Here is a 10,969-nt window from a genome sequence, read left to right as displayed (position 1 = left end):
TTAATCAGGACAGAAATCCAATTTTATTATCTTAAACAAGAAAGGGACTTTATTGGCTCACAAAACGTTAAAGTCCAGAGGTAGGGCAGGCTTTAGGCACAGCTGGATCTAGGGCCTCCAGAAAATTGACATCAGAACTTAGTTCTCATTCCTTTCTGCTAGCCTCTGAGTTTCCCCTCAGACTCTTTCCACATGGTACAAATTTTCAGGCTTACACAGTCCTTAGTTCGTGAGATCTCTGTCGAGCGTTCTTTCCAAGAGTTCCAGCAGAAGTTCTGTTGAGGGCTTTCTTTAGCCTGGCTTGAGTTACATGCCCATTCTTTAATCACTGTGGCTAAGGAGCTGTGGGACTCAGGAGGGCCAGGCCTGGTTATGTACTCACCTAAGCCACAGGGAATGGGTTCCCCACAATAAATAAGGATTCTGTTATCACAAGATGGGGAAAGAGATGCTGAACAAAAACAACATATATCCACACATAACCCAACAGAAAAGCAGGTAAAGGATACAAACAATCCATGATAAAACTATAAATGGCCAATAAATACATGTAAATAACCTCAACCTCACCATTAACCAGGGAAATGCAAAATGATCCTTTTTTTTTGCCCATCAGATAAAAATTATCAAGTGTAGGTAAGGCTATATGGGGAAATGAGCACTTTCTATACAGTTGGTGAAAATAGAAAGTTATGAGGGCCTTTGGGAAGGCTAAGGTGGGTCTACCAGAGCACACCCTTGGTCCCAACAATCTACCTTATACTCCATTCTAAAGACATATTCACACACATGCACAAAGAGATATGAAAGAGATCTTTACTTCGGCAATGTAATAGCAAAAGAAAAAAATAAGGGAATAGTTAAATAATGGTATTTTCATAGTATTGAATACTATTCAACCATTAAAGAAATTTAAAGACCTCAGGATCTGTTTGAGACAAAAAAAAAAAAAAAAAAGCAAGCTGCAGAATACATATATATGATCCTATTTATGTAAAAACAGCATTTATATGTGTATGTATATTCACATGAAAATTACGGAAAGGAGACCAGAAGAATGTATACTAAACTGTGGGCAGTGGAATGTGATAGGAAACGCTGCAGAAAAGGGTCTCTCTTCAGTCTTGTGTAAAAGTTAAGTACACTGAGATGGTAGTCATTTATACTTCCATAATTTAAAAAAAATGGGGAAACGCAATTCACAATAGGAAATGAAAATGGCCAATAAACATATGAAAAGATGTTCCTTCTTATTAACAAAGAAAAGCAAGATAAATTTTTGCCTATCAGAGTGGCAAAAATATTGAAGGATTCAGGGTTGGTGGGAGTGTAGGCAAAGAGGCACTCTGACTACTGATGAAGTTGTAAAGTGGTACAATCTTTTTGATGGTATTTCTCAAAATGTTAAATGTGCATGTTTTCTGACGCAATAATTCCACTTCTAGCTATTTATCCCACAGAAATACCCACACAGGCAGCAAAATATATACGGATGTTAACTCTACCTTTACCTATAATAAAGAATCAGAAATAACCAAATTACCTACCAATAGGGGTTGGCTAAATAAGTTACAGTGTATTGATGCAATGGATTAGTACGTAGCCATAAAAAAACAATGTATACATCAAAGTGGGAGGGAGAGGAGGCAAGTTTCAGTGCAGTCCATGTAAAATAGGGATATGTACCTACCACACTCATATGATCGCTGTGAGGATTAAGAATTAATCCATGGTAAAGCACTTCCAACAGTGCCTGTATACAGTGACGTGTCAGCTATTAACACGTTTTTGCTTAATTATGTATATGTCTAAGCCTGGAAGAACAGCAAACCAAATAATTATTACTTCTGTGTTAAGACCATGAAAAGGAATGTCCTTTTTCATTTTATATTTCTGTACTGTAGAAAACTCAAACGAGCATGTTTTAATAGCTTTTACATTTGTTAACCATAAGATAAAAGCATAAAGTTTATCAATCAAGGTTTAATAGCCATCATTCATTGCACTGTGAAAAAATATACATCCCTGGAATTCACAGAACTAGATTTGAGTTTTAGCTCTAATTGCCCACATGCAAGTCTCACAATCTCTAAATCTTGCTTTCCTAGTCTACAAATCTAAGTGAGATAGGTAAAGTGTCTAGTCCAATGTCTGGCATGCAGATTACTTCAGTACATAGAACTCTCCCTTGAATTTACACAAATGTATTAGACATATTGCTGAATTATCAAGTGCCAACTGGGTGTGAATGTGGGGAGTTCAACCTCCAAGAAAACCGAAAGATAATTTAGCAGTAATGAGCAAATAAGTGCTCAGTGGCTACTGGACAGGCATCAGCAGTCTGCATGCCGTTAACAATGACTGCTCATGTGATAACCCAACAGATGCCACTGCTTGGCAACTGCCAGATCACCACTTCATCAGAGGCTGGGCACCCCCCTAGAATCGCCAATATGATTATCTGTGTTAACATAAATGAATGTCTGGATGAAATCATAAATCACCAAATAGTTATTTAAAATCAATTTGTCTAGCGGGAACTTAGACTAACCAGAGATGGCGAGTACACAGGCCATCACTTCCTTTTCATGTGTATTGTCACACAGTTTTTTTTGGGTCCAACCCATTTTCCCCCCAGAGCCTTGCCTTAGTTTCAGAATCCTTTCTAAACAACGTACAGGTATCGGAGATGGCAAGACAACCTCATATTTGCCAACTCAAATACTTTCTCTAAGCTCTCACATTATACCAAACATCTTTGGCATTTATGAAAAATGTACCACAGGGAAGCTTCTTTGTATATAGGAAAAATAAGATTTAAAAAAAACATGAAATTCTAGCCACCAAGAGGTTATTCCCTTCTTACCTACTCTGATAAAAGAATTCTGTCATCCCAGCAGTATTCCAAATATGCCACCTCAAAACCTACTTGGAAAGAAGCCAGTTATAAATAAATAAATCAATCAACCCAAGACCGTTTTATCTTAGAGTGGAGGAATTTATAGCTTTATTGGACATTGACTTGTTTCCTCTCAGCCACAAAGAGAAGACCCAAACAAAAGTCCCTACATATTCTTGTATAACTTAAAATACATTGTATCATTACTACATATTTATACTTCAATAAATCTTAATCTATAAAGCACATTTCTTATAATTGTTATCAGAAAATCTATAAACAAGCTCCATTCTGCCTCACTTCTCCAACAGCTGGCCTCGCATTAGTATGCTTTTTAACAGGCTCATGCAAATCTCACCTTCCATTTTTTAATTTGATCCAAGTACCAGATGTAACCAAAACCTCTGGAACTATGAAATATTTTTATTCACATGGGTCATTTTCCACACAATTATGCCCACTATAAAAAAAGCCTTTTCTCATATCTATATTTTAACTTTCAGAGTTTTCCACTAAACAGAACCACAGTACTTGGGATTCTCAGACAAGGAGTATATGATCCTACTACTACAATGTGTATTATTTTTATACATTAAAAAAATGTGTTAAGACTTAAAATGAAAAAAAAAAAAAAATAGTTCCACCAACTCTGAGTTAATAAACTAGTTGTTATAACCTAGTTTTTTTTTTTTAAATAGAACCCATTCAACTTAACATGTAAGTATAACCTCAATGCTACTAGAGATTGATTAGCTTTTTTTTTTTTTTTATAAAAGACCCACAAACCTCCAAACTGTGATAGTTATCTCAGACTCACTTCTGAAGATTGCTGAAGAGCTGGCTAGCTCTTTGAGCTGAGTCTTCCTTTACCCAAATACAACACCCTGGTAAGACAACTATGGCTCTAGGAATCTCAGAGGTGGGGGAAGAGGCTAACTCACATGCAACAGCTTTGTACCAACCCCCAATGATTTACAGTGGAAGAAATACCTACCTAATTATGGCAGGGTTACAGTACCTAGCACAGTGCCTTGTCGGTAGAAAATTTAATAAATGCGTGGCTGCTTTGTTAGCCTGGTGTTCAATTCTTTTGTATCAAAAGAATAAAATCGCAAACCTGATACTTGTTGCCCACCTGTCAGGGATTTTTCTGTCCTTAACAAAAATGAAGGAAAAATAATAACGACTTAGATTTTCAAGTCTTTTGTTTTCTAAAAGCCAAGACAGACCATCACTCTTGTTTACATTTGCCCTTCAACACTGCCATTCACTACAAATCTTTCCCTAGTGTTATAATTTCTACCTTCATAGTTTTACAACTGTTTATTGTTTAGACTGTCCACTTTCTAATGATACATGAGAGGACATTATTTTCATTAGTGGGATGCTTCCCAATTACAGGTAAGATGAGCTATTTTTGAGTTTTCCTGCAGGCAGGAAACTAACTACACCTAGATAAAATCTTGATATACTTCAATTCTTGGATCAAAGTATTTGTCAATCTTCCCCAATCTAGGTGTCCCATTCACTTTTTGATGTTTCATCACCATCACTTCTTATCTGAGTTTTAAGGCTCATTTCACTTTGAGGTTTTTGGTCATCCTTTATCTTCTATTTTCTGAATGCATATTCAAATTAGGTAAAAGAAAACTGGTAAATTTCGAAAAATGGTTTCAGTTTTCAGATTTTACAATTCCTACATTGCTTTTCAATGTAGAAAGGAATGTATCCTTGTAAAGAACATTTCAATGATCAACACAAATACATATCTGTCTAAGAAGGAAAGTTTTAACAGAGGGACAAAGAATCAGGTAGTTCATCATTTGGAAAAATAATAAGAATATAAACATCACATGGAAGATTTAGGCATTAACACCTGAATTAAGTTTAAAATTTCAGTTTCTAGGCAGGTATGACACCATTTCTTTCAAGATAAGATAATAATAGTGGGTGAAGATTTTCTACATTTCCCAGTGGATTTTCTAAGTCTATAGGAAAACTATTATGTATCATTTCATGTTTTTAATTTTGTCTTCATTTCAGAAGAAAAAGACCTGAGTGCTGAATTTTTTTTTTTTCATTTCTTAAACTTTCACAACATTGAGAAGTTTCTCTGCATTGTGTCTTCGCTGATGTCTAAAAAGATTTGAGCTTTGACTATAGGATTTCCCACACTGAACGCATTCATAAGGTTTCTCCCCAGTATGAATTCTCTGATGATTAATAAGCCCAGAATTCTGGCTAAAGGCTTTTCCACATTCGAGACATTTGTAAGGTTTTTCTCCAGTATGGACTCTCTGGTGTTGCACAAGGATGGAACTCCTGCTGAATGCTTTCCCACACTCAACACATCCATAGGGTTTCTCCCCACTGTGGATTCTTTGATGAAGAATAAGGGCTGAGCCCTGACTGAAGTGTTTTCCACATTCATCGCATATATGTTGTTTCTTTCGGGAGGGATTTCTCTTTCTTTCAAACCTGCCCTTGGGGAAACAGGTTTCTCCATATTTAAAAATTTGAGGAACACCTATATTGAGAGTGCCAGGAACTTCATGAGATTCTACTGCTGAAGGAATCTCCTGCTTTGGAGCTAGCGCTCCATTTTCAGTCCTAGCATCATCATCTGAAATAAACAGAAAATGTAAATATCACTCATTTCCTATTCTGAGAGGAAAGAAACATGAAGAAAATTTTTTTTAAAAAATGAACTAAAAGTAAATAGCTTGCATACGTCTATAAACAGCACTATGAAAACTGGTGATAAGGTTACCGACTCTCAAAAAAGAAAAAAAATGAAACGACTGATTATGAGGTTAATGAAGTGAGAGCATGTGAACATATGAGAAATTAAAAGGTTGTATCCTAATAAAAGTGGTAACATAAGGGAGTGGGTTATACAACAGTAGTCAAAAACCAACGGGCAGAAAAATGGCAGATTTTTTTAGAGAGTCTAAGTTTGTTAGAGACAGTCAAAGTGATACAGTTAGGTCTGGAGAAAAATAAAATAAAATTGGCCATTAGAAATCATTTTAATATTCTTTTGCTTTGAAAAAGGGAGAAATTACATCAAAATACAATGTGTAAATAACCACCAATCTGTCAGAAAGTGACTATTTCTAAAATGAGCAGGACAAGGCAGGTCACAACCAAGATCAGACTAAAAGGAGAATATAGGAGTCCTGACAAGAAGCTGAAGGTAAGCTGAGAGTATCCTGTGTTAACTTGGGACATGACACTTACAAATTCAATGCACCTTTAATAACTGAAAGTTTTCCTTTAAAAGCAGCCTCATGTATTTGGTATTTGTCATGGTATTTAGATGAGTTGTTACTTCCAGGCCTCAGTTAGATGTGTTCAGTGAAAGAACGGCCCAAATTACCAACATGAGGTACCATCACCCACCTGTAGGCAGGCAGTGATTATGAGCGAGTCTCCTTTAAGACCTTCCTGAAACTTCAAGCCTTAAAGAATAAACACAGTTACTAAAGGGTGAACAGCACTGCTCAAAAAAGCTGTAAACAGTGAGCAAGTCTGTATCAAATGATTAAGAAAGGGACAGTCAGAAAAGAAGGCTGACAAAGAGACGCTGAAGAGTTAGAGGGGATCAGTGAGGTCTGGAGACTTGAAGAACAGAGAAGTGAGTGTGAAGGTGACAAATGGCACACAAAGAATTGAGCTCCCAAGTGTGGTAGAGACTGGACTGCTAAAATGAGGCTACTTAAAAAGAGGCGAGAATTATCCTAAAGTTCAGGCAGGGGAGAAGTTCCCAGGAAGATGCCACCTCCAACAACCAAAGACAGTGGTTCTCAAACTTTAAAAGAATGCCCCATAATTCAGAGGGGAAGCCTGCTCAGAGCTCATTACACTAGCATTACCTCTAACTACCTCAAGGAATGATTCCCAAAGCAGTCTCGAACAAAATTTCATTTTAATTCATATAAATATGAAAAAGAAAGGTAGCGGTTTTAGGAATATACGGGGTTGTATCAAAATAAGTAAGTATGTGGCTTTAACTGCCAAGATACTGGGAAAGAATAGCCTTAGTGAATTATGAGCTTTCTACTTAATTTTTCTGTACTTATATTTATCATAGCTAGTGGCCATATTTTTGCATAAATACTTAGAAAAGGTGAAAAAAAGAATTTTCTCTAAATACCATTTCTACAAAAGAAGCTTCTTAGGAAACAAAAATGACTTTAGGTAGGATGTTTGAAGAAAAAAAACACACAAAAAATGCTAAAAATTCAGAAAACGCTTCAGTAATAAACTATAAACAAAAAAACTAGATTTGAAGAGGTATCAGGTAAGCTTATTGTACCAGGAAGAGTAGGCAGGAGACTAAAAGGATGTGAAACAGATGGCAAATAAGCAATACTGCATGCGAAACAGAGGGACCTGGTCTACAGGTGGGTGCTGGCTCAGAGTAAGGCAAATGCCAGCCTGAAATGGATAGGCCTTAAAAGAAAGAAGTAAAGAAGTAAAAGAGAAGAAAAGGCTGATGATGTTAATGTCGAGGAATAAAAGACCTGAGGTTAGCAAACCAACTGTTATTAGAAAAGAACTGAAATCCTACAGTGTGTCTATGTCTAAGCAATCAAGTTAAGGTGATTACCACCCCCTCCCTCACAGTAAAAACAAGCAAAGAGTTCCGGACAAAAGGCCCACACCCTCTTTCACCCTCCTGCCCACATGGGGTCCTCACCACAGTGCCTCAGGGAATGGAGCTCCCAGGATGCCCACTTGAGCTGGTTTTCCACGGCATCGAGCTCAGAACTTGGTAATCCCTGAGCTTCTTCTTGAGATACCATCTCCTCTACTAACACTTCCCGTTTTCGTCGTCGAAGAGAAACCTGGAAATGATAGGGTTTGGTTCAGTTGAGAACGAACGTGATGAGAATCAAAACTAAACGCACACAAAAGAAACCATACAGAACATATGCTGCAGAGGCCTAGATGGCAAAGAAGCATAGATAATGGCCGGGGGGGGGTGGGGGAGCGACACAGAAACATAATTTTAACTTAGTTGAGTGGAATTAATTCAGCAGCTGCGCCTACTGCCATGCCAATGCTCCTGACCCAGGAACGTGACACATCAGGCTTACCGGCTGTCCAGGGTCATCCAGTTCACTCTCTAAATCCTCCAGCACCGTCACTGCCTCCTCTCCATTCTCTGGATGATGCTCTCGAACCCAAGTCTGTAGCTCCTTGGGTAGGATGGCAACAAACTGCTCCAGTACTACCAGCTCCAAGATTTGTTCTTTTGTGTGTGTCTCTGGCCTGAGCCATAGACGGCAAAGTTCCCGAAGCTGGCTCACAGCTTCACGGGGCCCAGGTGAATCCTGGTATCCAAACTGCCTGAATCGCTGCCGGAAAACCTCCGGGTCAGGGAGATGGTTCCAGGGGATACTTGACCCCTCTTCGCCATCAGGATCCTCCTCCAACTTCACTCTCAGAATTTTTTCCTCTTCATCTGGAGTTGGGATGATAAGTATTGAATCCTCTTCCACTGACTGTGCAGACATCCTGATTTATAATACTTCAAGAAAAGACAATCAAGGTAGGATATAGGCCTCAGGGAAATACTCCGTTTTCTTCACAGGCACTCCTGAGGCACAAGAAATGAAAAATATATAAATGACCAAATATTCTAAGAATTTGGACACATACTGATTAAAGGAAATAAAAATGTATTCTTTTACTAGGTTAAAAATTCCAATCAATAACCTAAACCAGAAGTTGGCAAACTACAGCTCATGGCCAAATCTAGCCTGGTGCCCATTTTTGTACAATGCTTGTACTAAGAAGAGTTTTCACATTTTGACATGGTTGAAAGAAATCAAAAGAACACTCCATGACATGTGAAAATGATATGAAATTGTCTCCATAAATTTTATTTATTTGTTCACGCTACAATAGCAGAATTGAGTAGTTGCAATAGACACTATAGGGCATGAAAAACCTAGCATTTACTCTGGCCCTTTAGAGAAAAAGTTTGCCTACCTATGACCTACAAAACCTATTTCAACAATCAAAAGAATCCAAGTAAGCACCAGACCACTTCAGTGTTATTTAAATGCATCTGACCCTTGAACACATTATTTGCAATTCATAACTGGTGTTCCCTGACACACTTAGGTCACCTCAAAAGCAGGGACTGCTTTTTCATTATCTGCTTAAAAAATTTCTTTTGACAAATGTGTTTTAAGGGCTAAGAAATATTTTCAAAATGTTTAAGAACTCCCTGGAGTTATAATATACGTGAAAAAAACTTTCACTTACTCAGTAACAGATACATAATGTCGATCAAAATTAACCACTATGTGTTATAAAACTTAAGTATTAATCAGTCACCCACCGCACCGTAAGTACCTTTACATTTGTAATGACAGGCATTAATCACAGTAAAATTCTTCGAAGAAAAGGCACTCTCATAACACCGTAACTTCGTGCAGTGGTGCAGACTCTTGTCCTTACACTGGGTGACTCACAGGCTCCCTGGCTTCTACCTTCAGGGAAACCTTGTGCTATTTCTGATCCTTTCCTTAGTATTTGCACAGTCATGCCCATGCCATTGTTTACAATACCCATTAGGAATGAGCCATGCAGCTACTATTGAGTACCTATTCAGGACCCGGAATGTGAAAGCCAGTAATTTCCAAAAAACTTCCCGTAACCCCATGAGACTAGGAATCGGAAAAGATCTTATTAGGTAATATACATACAGGTGTAATTAAATACTCTGGAGTGTGGCGGCCTTACAAACACGTAGGTTTGGCCTACAGATTCGTTTGTTCCTATTCCAAGACCCTACCTTATCGACGGCTCAGTCCACAAAAAATAAATTTCTCTTCCTTTTACGTTCTCATACAGCACCCTGCCCGTGGGACGTGAGCAGGTGCAGGGAGAGCAGGCTCGCGGTCCCGACGGTGCGTGGGCGGGGAGCCCCGTTCCAAGTGACCTCCCCACTCACTCCTGCAGAGTGCCGCCGCGAACCCCGCCCCCACCCCAGCGATTCCAGCCCTTCTTCCCCGCACTCGCGGCGGCGGCTTTCGTTAGACCAAGAGCCACCCTGCCACAACAGCGTCGAAGCCACGGTACTTCCGCCCGCGGCCGGCTGAACTACAAGTCCCGGCAGGCCCCGCGCGAGGTCCGCCCACTCCCACCTCCGCCCGAAAAGAATCCCAGAACTCTCCGCGAGATGCCAGGGCCTCGAAATAGAACAAAACCGGCCGATGGGGGGAGGGGAAGGCAAGGGTCGCGGAAGACACAAGGGGTGGAGGAGTCTCCGAAGGTGCTGAAAGCCCAATCTGGCTTTCCGTCTACCCCTCGCCGTCCCCCAACTGCCGGGCACGGAGATCGCGGCCTGCCCCCCCGCGCCTCCCGGGAAGCCGAGAAAGGTCCCCGCCAGGCTTCTCCGCTGACTCTTGCCAAAGCGGTCCGCAGCCCGTAGCCCAGAGTCCCCCTCACGCCCTTCCCCCCACTTTCGCGCAAACCTCGGGCTCTGGAACCGCAGACGCTTCGCTGTGCACGGCGGACGCACAAACGCCACTCACAAGCGGTTTCCCAGCAGCCCCCGGCGCGGACTGCTTCCGGTCTGCGGGCCCCAGGAGGCGGGGGGAGGCGAAGCACCGCGTTACCATGGAGATGCGCTCCGGGCGGGGGGAAGGGCTGTCAGACGACAATGACTGCTTTGAGGCTACGCTTGGCCTGGCGCCTCTTTCCTCCGGATAGCCCAGCCTTCTGTGTTCCGCTTAAAAGACAAGGAAAAAAAAGAATTCTGCCACTAAGATAGTCTTACGGTTTCATAAGCCTTTTCACATGCATTATCTCATGTGATCCTCACAGTAATCCTCTGACAGAAGTAACAAAAGCTAATGTTTATGAATGCTAACTAAATCGTACCAGGCACTGTCACCATGCTTTACATGTATTGTAATTTAATTTTCACAACAACTCTAAGATGGTAAGAACTTTTATTATCCCCATTTCACAGCTGAGATAATCGCGGCACAAGTAAATAGCTTGCCGAGAGCTCATAACTAGTAAGTGGGAAGCAAGATTTAAAACCAA

At 40.1% G+C, this 10,969-nt stretch overlaps 1 protein-coding gene across 3 annotated transcripts; it reads right to left on the bottom strand.

Annotated features, from left to right (window-relative positions):
• ZNF24 (zinc finger protein 24) lies at positions 1–10,526 on the bottom strand. 3 transcript variants are annotated; one of them, XM_082416198.1, is made up of 4 exons: positions 10,393–10,526; positions 8,002–8,504; positions 7,602–7,749; positions 1–5,522 (listed from the first exon to the last, which is right to left on the bottom strand). In XM_082416198.1, the coding sequence occupies exons 2-4, from the start codon at positions 8,419–8,421 to the stop codon at positions 4,984–4,986; spliced, it is 1,107 nt and encodes a 368-aa protein (XP_082272324.1). In that variant the 5' UTR covers positions 8,422–8,504; positions 10,393–10,526; the 3' UTR covers positions 1–4,983. The 3 variants fall into 3 exon arrangements, with proteins under 3 accessions (XP_082272324.1, XP_082272325.1, XP_082272326.1); XM_082416199.1 differs by lacking the exon at positions 10,393–10,526 and adding an exon at positions 9,711–9,981; XM_082416200.1 differs by lacking the exon at positions 10,393–10,526 and adding an exon at positions 9,269–9,597.
• Positions 10,527–10,969: the final 443 nt, after the last annotated feature.

Source organism: Balaenoptera physalus, assembly GCF_965194825.1.
Source record: "Balaenoptera physalus genome assembly, chromosome: 12".
NCBI lineage: Eukaryota > Metazoa > Chordata > Mammalia > Artiodactyla > Balaenopteridae > Balaenoptera > Balaenoptera physalus.
Note: the sequence above shows the minus strand (reverse complement) of the source record. Positions and strands in the feature narration are given on the sequence as shown.